General features: G+C 39.6%; 1 protein-coding gene across 2 annotated transcripts; it reads left to right on the forward strand.

Annotated features, from left to right (window-relative positions):
* The first annotated feature begins 1,946 nt into the window (after positions 1 to 1,946).
* Positions 1,947 to 19,103, forward strand: crlf1a (cytokine receptor-like factor 1a). Of its 2 annotated transcripts, none has more exons than XM_044376108.1 (9): positions 1,947 to 2,398; positions 5,714 to 5,992; positions 8,292 to 8,421; positions 9,399 to 9,568; positions 15,548 to 15,705; positions 16,863 to 16,937; positions 17,028 to 17,121; positions 17,899 to 18,087; positions 18,246 to 19,103. In XM_044376108.1, exons 1-9 carry the CDS (start codon positions 2,326 to 2,328, stop codon positions 18,260 to 18,262), a joined length of 1,185 nt encoding a protein of 394 aa, XP_044232043.1. In that variant the 5' UTR covers positions 1,947 to 2,325; the 3' UTR covers positions 18,263 to 19,103. The 2 variants fall into 2 exon arrangements, with proteins under 2 accessions (XP_044232043.1, XP_044232042.1); XM_044376107.1 differs by having other exon boundaries at positions 17,899 to 18,083.
* The last annotated feature ends 262 nt before the right edge of the window (positions 19,104 to 19,365 follow it).

Raw genomic sequence — 19,365 nt, forward strand, 5'->3', positions numbered from 1 at the left:
TGGTTTCTGTCAGTTTAAAATTTGGAAGGTTTTACCCATTATGCTTCAATTTATCCAAACAGAAATTACATTTTTATTAAGGACAAAACTTTAAAACAAACCTGATTTGGGTACACCGATTGTTGTAGTATTTTTGAGACTTGAAAACAGAAAACTTAAAAATATACTGTACATACATTAATTTATATGGTAAATTTTGGTCTTGATGCATCTATCTCCCCTATATTGTCTTTGACATTTGGAGAGTGTGTTGTTATGGATGTTGTTTTATGATGAAATAATGCAATTCACATTTATGATGAATTTTGGAATATTTTTCTCTCATTTACCTTTTGGCACTTTAAAGGCTTTTGGCAGTGTGACATTTTCCAGATTTGTGATTTGTCCTAGTTGCCTGGACAAATATTTGCAAGCTTCCTCAAGGTGTTTCATCCTCTGATAGGCCTTAAACCCCGGGAGATATTTTGGCATGTCACAACTGGAAAAGCACAGGTGTAAATAACAAAATTAGTGATGGCTGAATTCCATTTAGTTGCATCAGTTTCAGAGTTCTGGTATTGTGCACGCTGACTCTGTCACACTGTCATGGCTTACTGGGACACTTGAATAGAGCAGAGTCATTGTTAATGTTAGTCACACCTCCTCTTTTCCTAATATTACATGTAAAAGTAAAACTTAAAGGTTGTTTTAAATAATATTAGATAAACCAAGACTTGTGTCTTGATTCATACTTAGTGGTGACCGACCTGTTGTGCATTATGACTACAGTAGGACTGAACGCAAACCAAACAGCCCTGTGACATCATTGTTTATGTTAATACAAGAAGGCAGCAAAAACACCTTTCTTTAAAGGGACACTCCACCAATTTTAAATATGAAGATCAGTTTACCAGCCATGATTAATACTACTCAGCTTGTAACTGTTGTATAATGTCTGATGTCAAGTCAGGTCTTTGCCAAGTCTGACAAAATAATGCAAGTGACAACACTACTCACTTCAGTTTGGGCTCGGAGCATACAAATGTATAACATAAACCCTGCTTTGCAAACTGGTTTGAAAGATGTGGCTATACCAGTAGGGAAAGTCATTATGGGCAATGTAGGATCCAGTGTTTTTAAGGACTAAAGTCATATCTCAGCCTCTACTGCATCAATTTTGACCATTTTTAAAAAAAGATTTTATAATCTGTCTCTTGCAAGTCCCCAAACTATATTGAAGTACAACACTAAATTGCTGCAGTACCTCTTTAACATGGACCCACTTACAACTGACCACAGGACCATGTTTTATGTGAAATCTTACAATAAGGAAGGTTAACTTTCTCTAAAGCCAATTTCAATTAATTGAAAAAACTATAAAAACAATTGCAAGGGTCAGAAAACACATGAAACTATTTTCTGATCCAGTGACTATTTCTTAAATCACAGATAATTTTATTTATTTAAAAATGCAATTATAATCCCATCCTCCCCGATATGTGTGGAGAAAGATGACATCTTGAGGGTCATCAGATTCTTTTAAGAGATTTAAGCATTATAGGATATTAGGGCTACAGTAACCTATAATACAGTATAATACAGTCCTGTCATTATCTATTATGCCTTAGCCATAACTTACAAGATTAAGAGAAAACTGGTGATTCAAGAGGGTATAAAGAGATTTTCTTTAATTGAAAAACAGGATATTTCCCACAGTCTCTGTAGACAAAGAAATACAAAAAGAAACAAAGAAAAGGACATTTTTGGATTTGGTGACCTTTCTTGTAAGACTCAGTGACTCAACAGCCTCCTATGGTGAAATATTGTAAAGCAGGGACCTGAGGCATGGAAAGTAACAGAGACAGAGTGATTCAGTGAAAGTGAATGGCTCTGACTCTCCTACCCATCACTGAAGGGGGGAGAGACTGAAAAAAAAGGAGCAGTGAAAGGACGGAAAGAGGGGGAAATGACTGGCGACTGTGTAGGAAGAGAGAGAGAGGAGGGGCTTAAAAAGTATGAACTTGTGTATGATTTAGCTGCAGAAAGCATTAAGAAGGGAAAAGACTGCGCGCAGGACGTGATATACTCATTGTTTTAGCCTTTGCTAAAGACGAGTTGTCTTATGGGTTCTCAGAGGGTGACTTTTTCCACTGGGTCGCACTTTTTCTAGTGCGCCCCTTTACTCCACAGGGTTGTCTTGTTAATAAAATCCGGAGCATTCAACTTGAACCCGTACTATTTTTCCTCTTTCCACTGTGCGTAATTTCCATCCAAGATCGACAGAAGCGACATCACAACAACACGAGGACGAGGAATCAAGACAGAGATCAAACGAACTGGGGGAAAATGAAAGCCGCCTTGGATATCTGCTTGATTTTCCTCATGCTGCACACTCCCGGCGTGCTGTCCTTGTCCACACGTAAGTTACACACAGATGTCCATCGATGCGCAAAGACGTGGTCTCGCTTGGAAAAGGAGTTTTGGTATGGGGTCGATGGCTTTTCTTTGGTCCACTGAGATCGGTTTAATCCATGTGTCACCCAAAGATCTTACTGTAAACAGCTCTGTGTGACAGTGTCCTGCTCTGGTATGGAAGATTTTTTTAAAGATAAAACAGCTGCAGAAATGGATCATCACAACAGTACAACACAATTTAGAAAGGTAGTCAATGCAAACTTACTGTACACTACAGACATCGAATAGTATAGGATTGTTATAGTGATATTAAAGGGTATAAAAATAATAAAATCTCACTAAAATCTCACTAAAAAGGAGCACAAATACATGTTTCCATATGAGGATAAAAACGACATAAGACACATGTAAATACAGACAATCTTTCATTGGATAACACTTAATAACACCGATTCCACAGATTCTTTCCAAGGTTGCCTTATATAAGGCTCACTTGCTTGTGGGACACATACCGGATCCAATCAGCTTTCTGGACACATTAAAACGTGTCCACTTGACAGCTCTGGTTATTGATGAGCTCCCGGTGAAGTGTATCTGTTGTATCCCTGCACAGCGAGCTGCAGCTCCCAGGAGGCTGAATTTCAACAAGTCAGGCCATAATTCGTTTAACACATGGAGAGCGTGGGGGCTTTACGGACCGCAACAAAACAGTGACATCATTTGCTCGGGTTTTGGAGAATGTTAACCGGCAGCTTAATGCACAGTAACGTAAATAAATCAAAGTTATGTCCGCTTCCACCCGCTAAGTGGCTGGATTAGTTTTTATGGTGAGCTCACTGGCAAAGAGCAGCTCCTCACTGAGGATCTCCTGTTATTCATCCTGTTTGAAAGGCGCTAATAAAAGAAAGTATAGTTTTAAGGGCTTGAAGAAGACAATGGCCCTTGATCATAAGCCGCCCTGCTGTTTATTATAGCTGCTTATTGGTCATTACTGTTTTATTCGCTGTAATAATGGATGGTGCTTCCCCTTCACTCAGTGTGCTATGGTTTACAGATGCCACTGGAATAAAGCTATGTTTGTATGGCATAAACACGTAATTAGAATTAAGTGGATCTTATATTCCTACAAAGGTTTTGGTTTATGTTAAGAGAATTTTATCTTGGAAATTGTCATTCAATATCAAATATCTGACTCCAAAACATGCAAAAGCTTGAAAAAAGAGCTTTTTAACCTGAAATTAACTTCTCATATTTGTCCTGCCTGTGCTTGCCCTGATGTGACTTGACGTTAGACGAGATAATCTCTCCTCATTCTGTATGAAAGCATCAGTTAAATACCTAAAATGTAAATCTAAAAAAAAAACAAAACAAAAAAACAAATCTGCTGCTGTCTCCTCGATGATCTCCTTTCAGATGGCGTTGCACGGTTCATTGTCACTAAATGTTGCGTGACTTCTTCCACTTGGCTCATCCACACTGGCCCCCTCAAAATGTTCCACATGTATGTCTATTGTAGAGCAGACAGAGGATTTCTTTGACCTGTTGCATGGATGAGTGAGGAGTAAACAGCTCTTTAGAAAGAGTCGGGGATATCAGGTACCTTTGAAGACTGACAGCATGAAGAACAGAGTGTTTTCTGTCCGGCGCAAAGCCTAAAATCAGCCACAAATCAGAATGAGACATTTTTTTGAAATGAAACCTTTTCCATTGCTCCCATCTCAACTTGCCCAGTAACCTGTTCCATTCTCCATGATCACAGGGTTAAACTCATCCCCTGCCCTGTGCTTCAAGCAGCCTCAGCCTCTCCAAACAAATAATATTTTACAAGCCATTTCCTCCAGTGAGCGTGTCGAGCAGGGGCAATAAACAGCAGTAATTGTGTCTATTGCTGGAGTGTTTGAAGGGCCGTACACTGGAGGGCTTCACAGCCCTGCTCCGGGGCAATGTCCCATCCTCAGCGCCTGGAATACATAAACAATGATTGTTATTCAGCTGGATCAGCATATTATTGACTAATCACGGCCCCCTGCACTTCGCCCCATATCTAGTGACAAAGACAACTCGCCTTTGTGCTTGTGTTTTCGTTCATGTGTGTGCATGAATGTGTGGAGTTGGGGTTATGATATTAACACTAGTGAAGCGTTACAGCTGAATTAACTTCTTCAAAGGCAGCTCCTCCATAAAGGACCACACAGTGTCTGTCAGCAGAGGTGGATGGCAGTTGACTGGATGTGGCCCCGGGCGCAGATTTGTAGTGGTCTGACAAAGTGTTGACGCTCTCACTCACTCCCTGCTCAGTCATTCCTTCATAGAAATCGCATTACATGTTTTCATAGCGATGTCTACTTAGGTGGGCAACATTTTTCTGAAATCCTATCCGAAGCAAATGAAAAACTCCTCTCCTCTCTCCTCCTATGCTTTATTTATTCCTTTCTCCTTTTTTTTTATCCTTTTGATGTTTTGCTCACCACTAATGAGAGCAAAAGCTTCCCCAGCTGTGAGAAATGATAATAAATGATCATTATTAATAGCACTTATGGAGTTTACCCAGTGTTTTACAGGTTTAAAAACTACAGCAAATAAGATCTGATGAAAAACAACAAGGAAAAATAAACTCATAACGCCTTTGAATGGTTAGCTTCAAGAAAAAAAGAGTTTTTGCATGCTTTAGCACAAAATAGTACCATATAATACCATCTGAGATTTCAGAATCAGTTGCGGGTCACCATTATTCTACAAACGACTGAATTCACATTTTTTTCATGACATCCATGTTCACTTATGTTTGTCTCTTGATTTAAATCAAAAATTTAAAAAGTTAAATCAATCATAACATATTGTAACTCATGTAGGTCTGTGACTAATGACTATTTTCATCATTGATTAATCTTTTAATTATTTTTTGGAAGCGTCAAAATGTCAAAAAATAGTGAAAAAGGGTCATCATAATTTCTGAGAACCCAAGACGATGTTTTGTTTGTCCAAATCCAAAGATATTTAATTTAAAGTGACATAAAACAAAAAAAAGCTGCAAATTTTCACATCTAAGAAGCTGGAACCTGAAAATATTTGGCATATTTGTGTGATTATCAGAAATGTTGCAGTTTAATTTTCTGTCAGTCAACAAATCAATTAATCCATGAATAGTTTAATCTCTAAACTTGTGAATGCAATCATTTGAACCTTGGGTATTTAAAGAGATAGTTAATTTATCTCTTCAGATTATTTTTCCTAAGTCCTCTGTCCATCAGCCTAAACTTCGGACTGATCACCACCTTGAGATATCCTCTAATATCCGTCTCCTCCTGCCCTCCTCCAGATGTAGCAGTCATCTACCCCCAGGACCCCGTCCTTCGCATGGGGTCCAACCTGACTGCCAGCTGCTGGGTCCACCCCGACCTCGGCGTCCATGCAAGCTCTCTGTTCTGGACGCTGAATGGTCAACAACTGCCCGGCTCCTTGTACCGAGTGCTGAGCCCGACCAACCTCAGTGTGACACTGGCAGGACTCAACGCCTCCAGGCAAACCTCCGGTGACAACCTGGTTTGTCACAACCACAAGGGACACATCTTGGCTGGCTCCTGCCTCTACGTTGGGAGTAAGTTTCAGTATACTATATGGTTTTTGAGCTTGGTTGCATTCATGTTTTATTCGGTGTCTCAGATGCCTTTTAACCTTAAATAACTTTTTTTCTCTGGGGGAAACGTGTGGTATCTGCATTTGCCTCTCTGCATCAATGTGAGGAATTGTAGAAGTAAAGGCGTGTTACAGGAAAAACAAAGCGTAGGAGAGAAGTGAGAGGAGGAGTACAGCACTGAGGTGAGAGGAGTGGAGAGGAAATGGGAATAAAGGCAAACAACAAGGAAGTAGTGGGCAGATTTTTAAGTGTCCCTACACAGTTGTAGCTGTATTTTACGTTTAGTGTTCTTGCCTTCAGGCCAGCGAGAGGCCTCCGTGAGTGTGTGTCACTGTGTGACGCTTTGACCACCTGTGTGGTCCATTACTCGCACTATCACTCATAGGGCATGGGTCTGACATTTAACACACACACACACACACGTGTTTGTACTTCTATGCTTATGAGGACCAGCATTAACATAATACATCAACTACCCCTAAACAGTTTCTTAATTTTTTACAGTGGGCTTTTTCTTCTTACCGTGGTGCCTTATGACAATCTTTAAGTAACCTTATTTTCTTCAGGGAGAATCCTCACCTCAACCTGAACCTAATTCTAGCCTGAACACTAAAACAAAGCGTCAAAATCCCCCTCCACTCAAAAATGTGTTTTGGTTATTGTTACTTTAGTTGGATGTTTGAGCTTCACTGTGCAGAATGATGTGAGTTTGACACTAGGAGGATGTTTTCACATTCATCTGCTGAAAGTAGAACGTTTCTCTCACCTTAAATCTGAGTTTAAGACATACAAGCTGGATTTTGTGACATTACAACTAGTTTTCGTGGTCCAAAATGTAATTAATAGAAGTGTGATGTGGAGATTTTAAGCCACCAGTGGACATACACAGAGAATTGACTCTATATTGAAGTAGAGGACATCTTCTGTCTAGTAGAAAAGTTCGTATGTTCATAGATTCTGGATTTTTCAAAGAGAGAGAAGGAATAGATGTAATTTTAAGAATTTTTAACAAGATATTGAACTGTATTTGTGGAAAACCAGAGTGGAGACAAATTACAATTCCAAGCAAATTATTTTTATATGTCATAAAAAGGATAATTCTGTTTTGTTACTGCTTGGTCCTTTTTTTAGTAGGTTTTGGCCATCATCTCTATTGGCTATGATGATATGTACTCACTACAGTAATTGCTGCAATCTGGGAACATCGCGAAAATGAAGTCTGGCAGGGCAAGAAACACCAGTGGTCAGATAACAAGCCATTTATTTAGCCAACATATCCAAACCACTTTATTTGGAGGCAAAACTGAAGGTCAGTGTACCAGAAATGTCTGTAATTGACCCTCACTGCATAGGAAAAACTGTATACACATACAACTATAGCAAGTATTGTATGTTAGATCAAAGTTAAACCATTATGTCCATGATGAATGTTCATAACAGACAATTCAGGTAATAATTTTACAGTTTTCCTTTGTTTCTCCTCCAAAATCCAAATATTTAGCTAAGCTGTGGCTCTGTGTAAATCCTGAATGATAAAACCTGAATCTCTCATGTTCCTTGCCACGTATTACAGATAGGAATGATGGCAAAATCTACGAAAGCAAGCTCCAAGTCGTGATAAACTGGAATTATCCTTTATTCCCCCAGGTTTTTGAAGTGAAGAGCAGCCAAGATGTCCTCTTTTTGAAGGTCTAAAATTAAGAATTGTTCCTCACAGAAATAGAAGCACATGAACGTACGCACACACAAACACAGTTTTACGCTGTCCTGATGCTCTTTTTCTGGCGGTTCCCATACACAGAAAAACAACTTTACCACGTAGAGACACATGCTTGCAGACACACACACACACACACACACAAGGGGATGCAGTCAGGATCCTAATCTTTGTGCGACACTGGTGTTGAGCACCCTGTGTTCTGAGAGAAGAGGAATGTTGGCAGGGATCCGGAGTCTGACCAAATCAGACAGTATGCGCACACACACACTCACACACACACACACACACACACACACACACACACACACACACACACACACAGACACATACCAATTAATAAAAAAAAACACACCAATTTCTGAGGAACATCACTAGTGGGTGAATTACACTCAGGAGGAAGGGGCCGAAGTAATGGCTGGAGGTAACTTTGTACCTTCACTGACCCTGCATCTCACTTCCTCCCCCTCCCCTTTCCCTATTCTCCTCTCCCTTCTCTTCACCCATTTCTCTCACCCCCAATGCTTCCTCTTTCTGTCCCAGTGCCTCCAGAGAAGCCGGTCAATCTGACCTGCTGGTCCAGGAACACCAAAGACCTGACTTGCAGCTGGGCTCCGGGAGGAAAGGGGGAGACGAACATTAGCACACAGTACACACTCAAGTACAAACTCAGGTATATACACGCACACACTCACTACAACCACACTGCAGAACATATTCACTGTTAGAAGTCATTCAATCCGCTATTTAATCTGAAAATCAGCTTTGTCTTGAAGTTAAAAGATAAACCTTTTGAACACAAGTGGTGCAGTGTGCATGAAAAAAAATCACACCCCTTCTTCTCAGAGTTATAACTCAAATCAAAACACACATATAAGACACTATACTCGTATTGGTGGAATCAGCAGAACTTACTCTTTAAGTAATAGAGGATTAACATCCATAAATCCATTAAAATCTGGGTTTTTTGTGGGGTTCACACTATATTACAGTATAGATTTTGACAAGACAAGACAATTGTATAGTAACCTCATAACCTCGTAAATGAGGGGAGTGAAAACCAAGCTTCAAAGGGTCAAAGACTCTGCTTGGTGATCCAATTTCAAACATATTTAACATTTAAAATGTCCTGATAGTGTTGGTGTGATGTGTAGTGTCATATGACATGATCTGCAGTTTCGGGAGTTTTATGATACTGAAATGTTTCAAAAAAGCTCCTAAAACAAGCTGAAGTGGAGATGGAATCGAGACAAAATACCTTATCTCTTTGGCAGACTGTATTTTAAGACAAATAGCAGCGGTAGCCAGAGGGTGAAAGTTCCTCATCTGTAGAAAGTTACATTTCATGAGTGCGATATATTTTTTTGAAAATGAGTTTCAGATGGGGTGTAAAAACTCTATTCACATTTTTTTATGATTAAATCAGCAATTTAAAAACACCAAGAGGGAAATGACTTGACATGCAGTGCCCACGGGTATGTCAGCTGCATGGAGATTTCTTATTGCAGTCAGCTTAGTGTAAATAAAGACTTAGTAAAGCCGCTGGTGCCAGATAAACGTAACACATGACACATAATACAATGTGTATTTATCAAATGTGTTGTTGAAGGCTGTTCAGAGTTATTTCAATATTCCCTGTTTTCCTCACAGGTGGTATGGTAAGGAGAAGGAATGTGAGGATTACACTCATACGCAGCCCTACTCCTGCAGCATCACCCGGGACCTGCACCTCTTCACGCCCTACGAGATCTGGGTGGAGGCCTCCAACCAGCTGGGCCGGGCTACCTCTGATGTCATCACCCTGGACATCCTAGACGTGGGTGAGTATGAGAAGAAGCGAACTTTGACCCGCTTACTTTAACTGTTGTTTCAGAGCTTAGATCTCAGTGTCAGTGGACCCTCAGGCTGTAATCTAGGACAATGGCTTCCAAACCTTTTACGCTTGTGACCTCAAAAAATGAAGCAATGTCTTCCTGCGACTCTCATCACAGGTTGTCTACAACTTGTGAGAAGCTCCACAAATGAGGGATTTTATAAATTTCTCCTCTCAGATTATTTATTCTTTATCCGAATCCTTGTTAACTTCCACAAAGTGTCTCCTGTGGTCCACATAAAATACTAAAAATAAGCCGCACTTTAAAATCACACGCTATGAATAGAACAAGAAAAGGCAAAACAAACATACACATCAGCAAATAAGTGAACTGATTTTAAAATTAAAGGGTCAAACTATATAAATTACACAATAACAACAACAAAAAAACCATAAAAAACCTACACCAAAAGGAAAAAAACCCCATGAAAATCAGTACCAACAAACAATAACTAAACAAAATGACAGATATGTAAAATTCAAGTAAAATCTGATCTGTTTTATGTATCTGTAGAGGAAAGCAACTTCAATCCAGGCTAAAAGGATATTAGCCTGCTAAAATGGTTATGTTCATTCTGATTAAACTCACTGGCGTCTTTAAATGCAGCTGGGAATTGACTTCTTAATCTTTTTTTTTTCTAAAGGATTTTTTTGGCTTTTTGCCTTTATTTGACAGTCAGCGTAGAGAGAAACAGAAAACACAGAGAGGGAAAGAGGGGTATGACATGCAACAAAAGTCCCCCACCTGGGAGTTGAACCGTGGACGTTGCAGGAATGCACTTATTTGCTTTCTTGCCAAGAGTTTGATGCGAAGATTTATACCACTTTCATGTCTCTACGTTTACTTTGGAGCTAGAGCAGGGAGGCGATTAGCTTAGCTTAGCATAAAGAGTGGAAACTGGGGTCAACGTCTAGCCTGGATCTACTAGCTTACTGAATAACACATTATATTGTGTTTGTTTAATTCATACACAAACAGAAATGTAAAATTGACAAGTTTCAAAGGATTAATGTGCTATAACTACTTCTTGGAAGCCCGTTTAAGTTGGAAAAACATTTTCAGTATATGCACCCATCGAGCAACTTTCATAGAAATGAATTGGAAGCGGTGTCCAACACACTGCCGTGTCACTCAATCACTACTGCCAGTATAAGTTACCTTTTTCCAGCAGACATTTTGAAGTCAAAACAGGAAGAGCAAAGGTGCAATTAATAATATTTATGATGGTGCAGTGCACGATGGTTTATGGCTTCCTTGGACACGTGAATGGAACTGAGCCATCGTTAACGTTGCACCTGTACTTTTCCTGCAATGACAAGTCAAAATGTCTTCTGTGAAAAAGGTCTACAATCAATAGTGAGCAGCACATTGAGATTTCCGACACTTTTTAATCATCATCATTTCACTGACAGCTGTAGAGACGCTCAACGTTAATTTTCGCATCTATGAAATGCAGCACATTGCATTGTGGGATTATTAGCAGAAAATGTATAAATGCCACGGACACCTCTTGTAGAGGCAATTTTCTCTCTGTCCTCTCATCCAAATTACCGCTACTGTTACAGTATGTGTATGGGCAATAAACTTGACGTGAAATGAATCTTCAGAGGCAGTAACTCCATTTAAAAGGTTGACTTAGAACAAATAATGATATATTGTGTTTCTGCTCAACTTGGCTCAGCAGTCAAAAAACTGTCTTGCTCCACAGACTGTTAAACTGTAAACATTTTCGCTACTACCGTATTAACATGAGCACTAAATCACAAAAGACATCTCATCTATTCTTATTATGGCTCTTACACTTCTTTTTTTTGTTCTATGGTGGAAATTTTGAGGGCACTATACAGCGAATAAATTTACTCTGAATTCAAATACTCAAATAAATTGGCAGACAGTTAATATAATGCACTACTGAAGAGATAAAACTTCTTTGCTTTAGACAGAAAGAAAGACACTTTGTTTTCTTAACCTCTTAAACCTCTCACTTTGCAGCCTACAAAACCAAAAACCCATCAAAATTTATCTTAAATTCTAGTGGAGATCTCAAAGTTTCCAAACATACCAGTTATGTCAAGCTGCCACTGCACTTGGAAAGGTGTATAAATTAAGACATCTAGACTATTTCATCATTTTGATGAAATAATGCAGCCACAAAAAACCTTGAGTCTTGGTTTTGAATGTTTCACTGATGCAGAATACTGTACACAGCATATGATAATGTCCAATAGTGTGCAATAAGATTATTCTTTTCAATCTTAAAGCTACTTAAGGGGCGAAGGGGGCAAACTGTATGTTAAGGCGTTCATTTCTACCTCATTTATCCCCCATTTATCGAATTAACCTTCAGCTTTATGAGTTCAGGTTTAGCCTCAAATGGATAGTATTAAAATGTTGATGAAGAATATCACATCGCTTTATACATTCATCTTTTTTATTCCTACGGACAGGACATTGGCTTGAGTTCTGTGGCTTCTGGCTTTCAGAGAAAGTTGTTCACAAGTACTCATCCGGCTTCACACTGATAGGAACTGAGCGGCGTTCCCTTTTAAAGCTTTGTTATGTGGTCCGTTGCCTAGCTTAGTGCGATTTAAGCAAACGGAGCATGCAACAAGACCAAATTCTTCTCTTTTCTCATTATCCTTCAAAAAAAAAAAACGCACACTCACTCATAGACACATGTATGCACACACCTGGACAGGCGTAGGTGTGGGACAAATGAAAACGCCCTCTCTTACGGTGAGCTCATTTTCTTTTTACTCATGCTCACTGGACACACTCAAACACACGCATTAAAAACACTCACTAACCCCCTTTTATGTCGTGTCGGAATGTTCCAGACTGATCCTCTAACCTAATCCTGTCTCCGAGCCGGCAGCAGACCCCCGAGGCCCGAGGAGTTTGGGCTTTTGAGGCTTGGACCTGAAATAATACAACGTGATTAGCTTGGAAGTCCTCACCTTGTTCACTCCTAACACACTCCTGTTTCGGGGAAATTTACCGAGAGAAACACCATATAGAGTTTCAGAGGCGAACGCGTCACTGGCACGGAAACAAGCGTCCATCAAAATGTAATCCCTTTCCGTTCCCTAATGTATGCACGCACGCACAGACACACACACACCTGTTTACATACCTTGAGGGCAGGGCAGGGCCTTGTAACAGTATAGAAACAGAGAGGCAGTCAGAGTGTGGGCGGTTTCTGGATTTGTGCGTGCGTTTTTTGTTTCGCTCAGGTTGTCCTGGCCGTTCTTTTCATTTCAAGCAGTTATTACAACAGCAGCAGTTTTTAAAACACAGCAACCACACCTGCGCTGAGCGCTGTGAGTCACTCATGTCTACGGTCATGTCCAATCAGTTATGAAGGCGAGGCAGAAAACACCTACAGTTTTCTGCATTCCTCAGTCACGGGGAGCCTTCTGAAACAAGAGACTAGAGGCAACTTGTATTGGTGTCTTGCCCTGAGATGAGGATATGTTGAGAAATTACATAACATTAATTTATTACAGTAGTAATTTGTCATGTCTTGACTTTTTAATGTATAAAAATACCACATTCGCTCTCATCGTTATGACAAGTACTATTTTAAAAATTCTCCTTTTCCTCTTTAACCATTCTATGGAAGCCAAGAAGATTTATCTGTTTATCCGTTTATCCGTTCTCGTGGGATCACAAGTTCATTATCTCATTATCTGGGGATAACAAGAACTACATGATAAAATATCTTGTTATCTCAAAATAACAATATTTGTTTTCGCAAGATAACAGGATAATTATCTTGTTGTCCCGACAAAACAACGTTTTGTTTACTTGTGAAAATGAGATGATTAATGGCTTCGTTATCGTTAAATAAAGAAATAAATTTATTTAAGGTCTTGAAATGATATTAATGCAACCACTGTTGTTTTTGGCTTCTGTACTGTTTTAATCCTTTAATCCTGAAATGATTGTTTTTGCTAGCTGAACCAACATAAAATAATTCAAAAACACCCCGATATAATTCCCCATATTAATGCGAAAAAGAAGAGCGGGCGTCTGAGAAAAATACGTTTTTTTCTCCAATCTCATTTCACATGTCCAATACTCATTGGTTTGAGCAATTACTGCCTCCACTGTACTGTTTTACCAAAGCTTTAAAACCTTCAGTTTGTTAATTTTAGTTTCCACTTTTGTGATGTCTTTTTTTTCTAAAAGGATGATCATGGTTTTACAGAAACTAATTCTCTAAAACCCTCGTGTCAACTCCCAACTTTTCCCCTCTTTCCCACCTTCTTCTCTCCACCCGAGTCGTCTTGTTTATTTATCGGTAGGGGATGACATTATGAAAAGGAACTGAAGCCGAAAACGCGAGTAAAGTTAAAATAATGGCCTGTCACCGCATGTTTGTTTGTCAAAAAGATAATTGTTGTCAGATGAAAAAGCTCCCTGCTCACACAAGTCATCTCTCCAGAAACTGAAAAGCACTCGAGAGACTTCAAACCTCTGCCAATGCTAAACAATCCTTCAATGTGCTGTTACACATAGAGACATCACTCCTACCACTTTAAATTTGAATCAAATGGATTTCTCGACCCTGCGAACATAACCCAGACATGTAGAAAGAAGCCCCTAAGCGATGAATTTTTGGAGTCATGGCTCAAAACAATAATCTGGGCCATCTGTCCACCAGAAGTCAATCAGTAAGTTGTTAGGATAGAAATAAACTTGTTAATGGATGCAATAAATTTAAAAATACCCCAATTTATGCCTCTCATGACATCGTTGTTTTTACATTTGGGATTTTGCTATGATTATTACATAAGAGTCACATCTACAAGCCACTGTTTTTTCTGTGTGGAAACGCTCTCACTCTTTTTTGAAGACATTTCTGAAATCCTTAAAGCTGCTCTGATAAATACTTTCCAATTTTTACATGTAATTTGAAAGCACTGTTTTAAAGTAACCAACCCACAGAGAATTACTGCTCCCAGCTAGTGTCTTTCAGCTGGTTGTTTTGGTTTTACAGCCCACAGCTTTGCTGTTACAACTCACCTAGCACCAAACAACAGACAAAGTTACTAACTTGTGAATATGGAGGGTTAAATATCTAAAGAGCCAGATATTGTCTTCAAGAGTTGGTGCCGACCAAAACAAGGCTAAAAGGAGAGTGAATATTGGACAACTCCAAATGAATGCTAGTGTTGCTCCGTGTCTCTTAATACACAACTGTTAGCTAACATTTTACCCGTAACAACTTGCTAACATAAACACAGCATTGTGTTTACAGCTTGTTCTGCTGCCCCTAAGTGGGTCAAATAGTTAAAGTAATGCTGCTTTGAAGACTGGAAGAAGATATGGTAATTTATGGTTTAACAAGGTTTGATTGTATTCTTTCAAAGAAAAAAAAATGGCAACAGGAAGTGACATTCAGTATCTAATTGCTTGCTTGACTTTTAGCTACAATGCACCACCAGAAACAAAAGTTTTCATATTATGTTAACTTTTCTATACTTATACATGACATATTTGTTATTATTCCATATTTTCTTAAATAATCAAGCCTTCACACTTTTGAAAATTTTGCAAGCAGCTTGTGATGCAGGAAATAGCCTACAGCTCTGAATTGAATGTTATCATTGGTGCAAAAGTGTCAAATGAGAGGGCACAAACTTGATTTGAATTGATCAATTTGGTTGGTCTATAAAATGTAAAATACAGGCAAAATATAGGGTTTCCCAGAGCCCAAGGTGACATTTAAAATTGCTTGTTTTGTCCAACTAACAGTCCAATACCCAAGATATTAAGTTTACTATCATAGAAGACAAAGAAAACCAGCAAATTCACATTCGAGAAGCTGGAACAAGTTGAATTTTTTGGCACTTTTGCATTGTTCTAGCTCTAGATAGGATGTTCTTATTTAATTACCCCTTCCAACTCCTCTTCCTCCAGTGACCACGGACCCTCCGTCAGGTGTGAGTGTGAGTCGCGTCGGGCAGTTAGAGGACCAGCTGAGCGTTCGCTGGGAGGCTCCTCCAGCTCTCAAAGACTTCCTGTTTCAGGCCAAATACCAGATCCGCTACAGACTGGAGGACAGCCAAGACTGGAAGGTAAAGGACAAGGACACACAGTTATAAGGACATAAATCCTATAAATCCTCTCTCTTTGTCTCTTACACACGAACAGATATATCACTCTAACACTGTCCCAGCTGTTTCTCATCCTAATGCCGTAATCACCTCTAATCTACTCTGATTGAGGCCTCCTTTGCCAGATGAGTTAATAGTTGAGCCGCTCAAAAACTATCACCAGTGATAAATCTAGAAGTCAGGTTTTGATCCGGAGAAAAACACAGGCCAGAGCCACTGTCTATACCTCATTCCAAACTTTTAATGACTGAAAAATACAGTGTGAGACCTTCAGCAGTGCAGATGTTACTTCCCGGACTTCATTTGAGTCCTCTGGGTAAGAGTGAAGATTCTCTGATAATTAAGGGGGAATTACACAGATGTAATATAAGCAAGTCTTTGCTCGCAAAATGGAAAAAGAAAAGAAGGGGAGTGGAGAGGCGGCAGAGGGATGAGACTGCTTCGAAAGGAGTAGAGAGGAGACTTAAATCCAAGTGGCTTCAAGGGTTTGGTGGTGAAAACAAATGCCATTTCCCTCTGAACCGGCCCTAATCATGAGGTCATGCTAAGGAATGGAGGGATACATCTCAGCTGTTAATGTCTTCAATATGGCTGTAAAGACGTTCAGCGGTAACTTGTGCTGATTTGGCTTCCCCACGTCACATCATTAGCCCTCTGATGCCTGTAATTTCCATGATCTGTTTTCTGTTTTAGTCCTTCTTAACAAGTGTTTACAGACTGAATGCCAGAGAGAAAGTGGGGACTATTAGACAAGATTATTAACTTCAGAGTGTGCGTTCCTTTCCCTCTGTCTTTATTTTTCCTGTATCCATGTTTGAGTACCTGCTCACGCTCCTGTGTGTATGTGTGTTTCAGCATATCTGGCTTTGTCATAAATAATAGAGTGCAGATTTTACCCAGAGGGTAACATTAAAATATTTTCATAAACATGCTGATCAGGAGCCACTAAACAATGTGGTGTGCATGCATGTTTAGGTCTGTACATGGTTTGTGGTTTTGTTTTCTACATCTTGATTCTGCGCTGTGTTTTAGTTTATGCCCATTGGTATTTAATACTGCGGTCAGACCTCTGGCGCTCAACCTTTCAGTGTTTGTGTGTCTTTTTTTTATTCTTGTAGGTGATGGATGACGTTGGGAACCAGACTTCTTGTAGATTGGCAGGACTGAGACCTGGAACGGTGTATTTTGTCCAGGTATGTGTGTGTGTGTACATGTATCAAAGTGTACGTTGGTATACGTCAGATTTGATCTGTGTTTCAGAACTAATGATGTATTTTATCCAGGTCCGCTGTAACCCTGTGGGCATCTACGGCTCTCGCAAAGCCGGAATCTGGAGCGAGTGGAGCCATCCTACCGCTGCATCCACACCCCACAGTGGTGAGCGCACACTCATACACACACACACACACACACACACAGCAAGAAATTTACTCAGAGGGCTTTTTTTGCTCTTGATCTCACTTTTTGGGAACATTTCGGTCCATTTTAGGAGGCAATTTGTACCACTAAAATTTGTTTTATATCACGGTGTACCACACGTCCCACAGTTCTCCCCCGCTGCTGGAAGCCTCAAAGAAGAGAAAGATGGTGGTGCTGTTTTCACCTTCTTGGATCTACAAGCCTGTTTTGTATTATATTGGCAGTTTTACTCATGGATGATGAAACAAATCAAATCACTTCCAAACCAAACTATATCAAGCTTTGATTATGTAATGTTGAGCTACCAGTGATTGTTGCTTCCCCAGAGTTATCATGAAATTGTTGAGTAAAATACTATCATAACTGATTGGACTGACAGCTGCAACTATGGAAATAAGATGTGGTTTACAAAAACTTGAGTTTTTCTCTAAGGGTTTCCCACTCTCGAGGAGGGAATTTTTGCAAATGAAACTGTTTAGATTACTTTGAGAGGCATTCAGAGCCAAAACCTCCTGTTAATATCTGCTGTAATCCTGGCACACTCATACGGGACACTACACATACTTGGGTAATTTCTCACTTCTTCTTTCTTTACTTTTTTTCCTCTAATTCTGCTCCTGTCTGTATTTCTCATCTTTCTCACTTTCTGCTGATATGTTTCATTGCAGAGTGCCAAAGCCACCCCAACTCATTCTCCTCTCTCTCTCCCTCCCACCCTCTTTTCCTTTCATGCAGAGCGGCTGATGTCGGGCTCCTGTGACTCCAAATCCAGCGGGGACTCCAACTCCACCCTGCGCAGGGAGCTGAAGCAGTTCTTCGGCTGGGTGCGGAAACACGCCTACGGCTGCAGCAGCATGTCCATGAAGCTGTACGACCAGTGGAGAGTGCTGATGCAGAAATCCCATAAAGCACGCAACCAGGTAGGTAAGCATCACTAATGCAGGGATGAAGCATGCACACGCAGACATATGCATTCATATCTAATCATGCACACAGAGATGTACTGCACACACAGATGCTCAAAGTAAAAACATTCTGTTTTGCAAAAGCTGATTTTTAACAGATTTTGTCTTTTAATTTAGGTTCTCCAAGGGGATAAATCATAGCACAGGCTGCTTTTACAAGCAGAAACCAAGTCAAGAAAAGAACTGAGTGGGTGTGATTTGTGTTTTTGTCTATGTGTGTATGAGAAATGAGAAAGAGAGATTGTGTTCGTATATGGGAATTATAATTTTGCTCTGGACAATTTGTGGAGACACCAGCCATTCAAAGAGAAACTGTGGGATTTCCTTCCTTTATGCATCTTTTCCAGTCAACATGAGCACTGATTTGCCTGAAAAGGTGCAACCTGGAAGGACAGAGAAGAATAATGGACTAATCAACCTGGTATCTTTGCATGGCTAGAAAGAGACCATGTGGCCTACTCTGCTCAAAAAGGACATTGTAGCATGACTAACTCGGACATCAGTAAAGATTTTTGACATGGCTGTGTACCTACTCTAAATGTGCACAATGATTCAAACCAACCAGAAGTGTTGCCGAAGCACCTAAAAGTATTCTGTGACATTTTTTGGGTTTCTCCTGTGGATCCAAAGCACCATCTAGTGGCTGTTCAACGTCAGTGGATACTCCAATCAAAGCTTTATCTTTCACTGTGGGCCTGATTTACAAAAATAACAAATTATCATACAGTATTTCTAATTCATGCTTTGTTATATAAGTGGATTATGTGCCAAACTGGTTCACCCAGGATTCACGTGTTTCTGAGTGACAGTGACTGATGACATGATGGTGTTTGTGTATGGAGACGTTTCACTGCCTTTATTTTTGTACTGAATTGTACCAGCATATTTAAAACTGTATAAAGTTATGTTTTATTTCTTAAGTTATGTTTAGTTAGTAAAGAAATATCAATGACTGAAGTTGTTATCGATCTCTAAATGTTGTCCTATAAAAATGTTTTCAGAAACACAGTTTGGGATTGAGTTGTATGCAACACAGAGTAGCAGAGCACCGCTAACACACATGATAGTTTGGGTCAGATTGTCAAAAGAGAAATGTTTCCAAACAGAAATTTATGTGGACAATAAGAACAAATATTATAATATGGATAGAAAAGAGCATTTTCACTTCATATCACCCCAAAATAAGCAAAAACAGATGTAGAGCAATACTACAGTATCAATCTCCTCTCAAATCAGA

The sequence above is a fragment of the Thunnus albacares genome, chromosome 15 (genome assembly GCF_914725855.1).
Source record: "Thunnus albacares chromosome 15, fThuAlb1.1, whole genome shotgun sequence".
NCBI classification, from domain to species: domain Eukaryota; kingdom Metazoa; phylum Chordata; class Actinopteri; order Scombriformes; family Scombridae; genus Thunnus; species Thunnus albacares.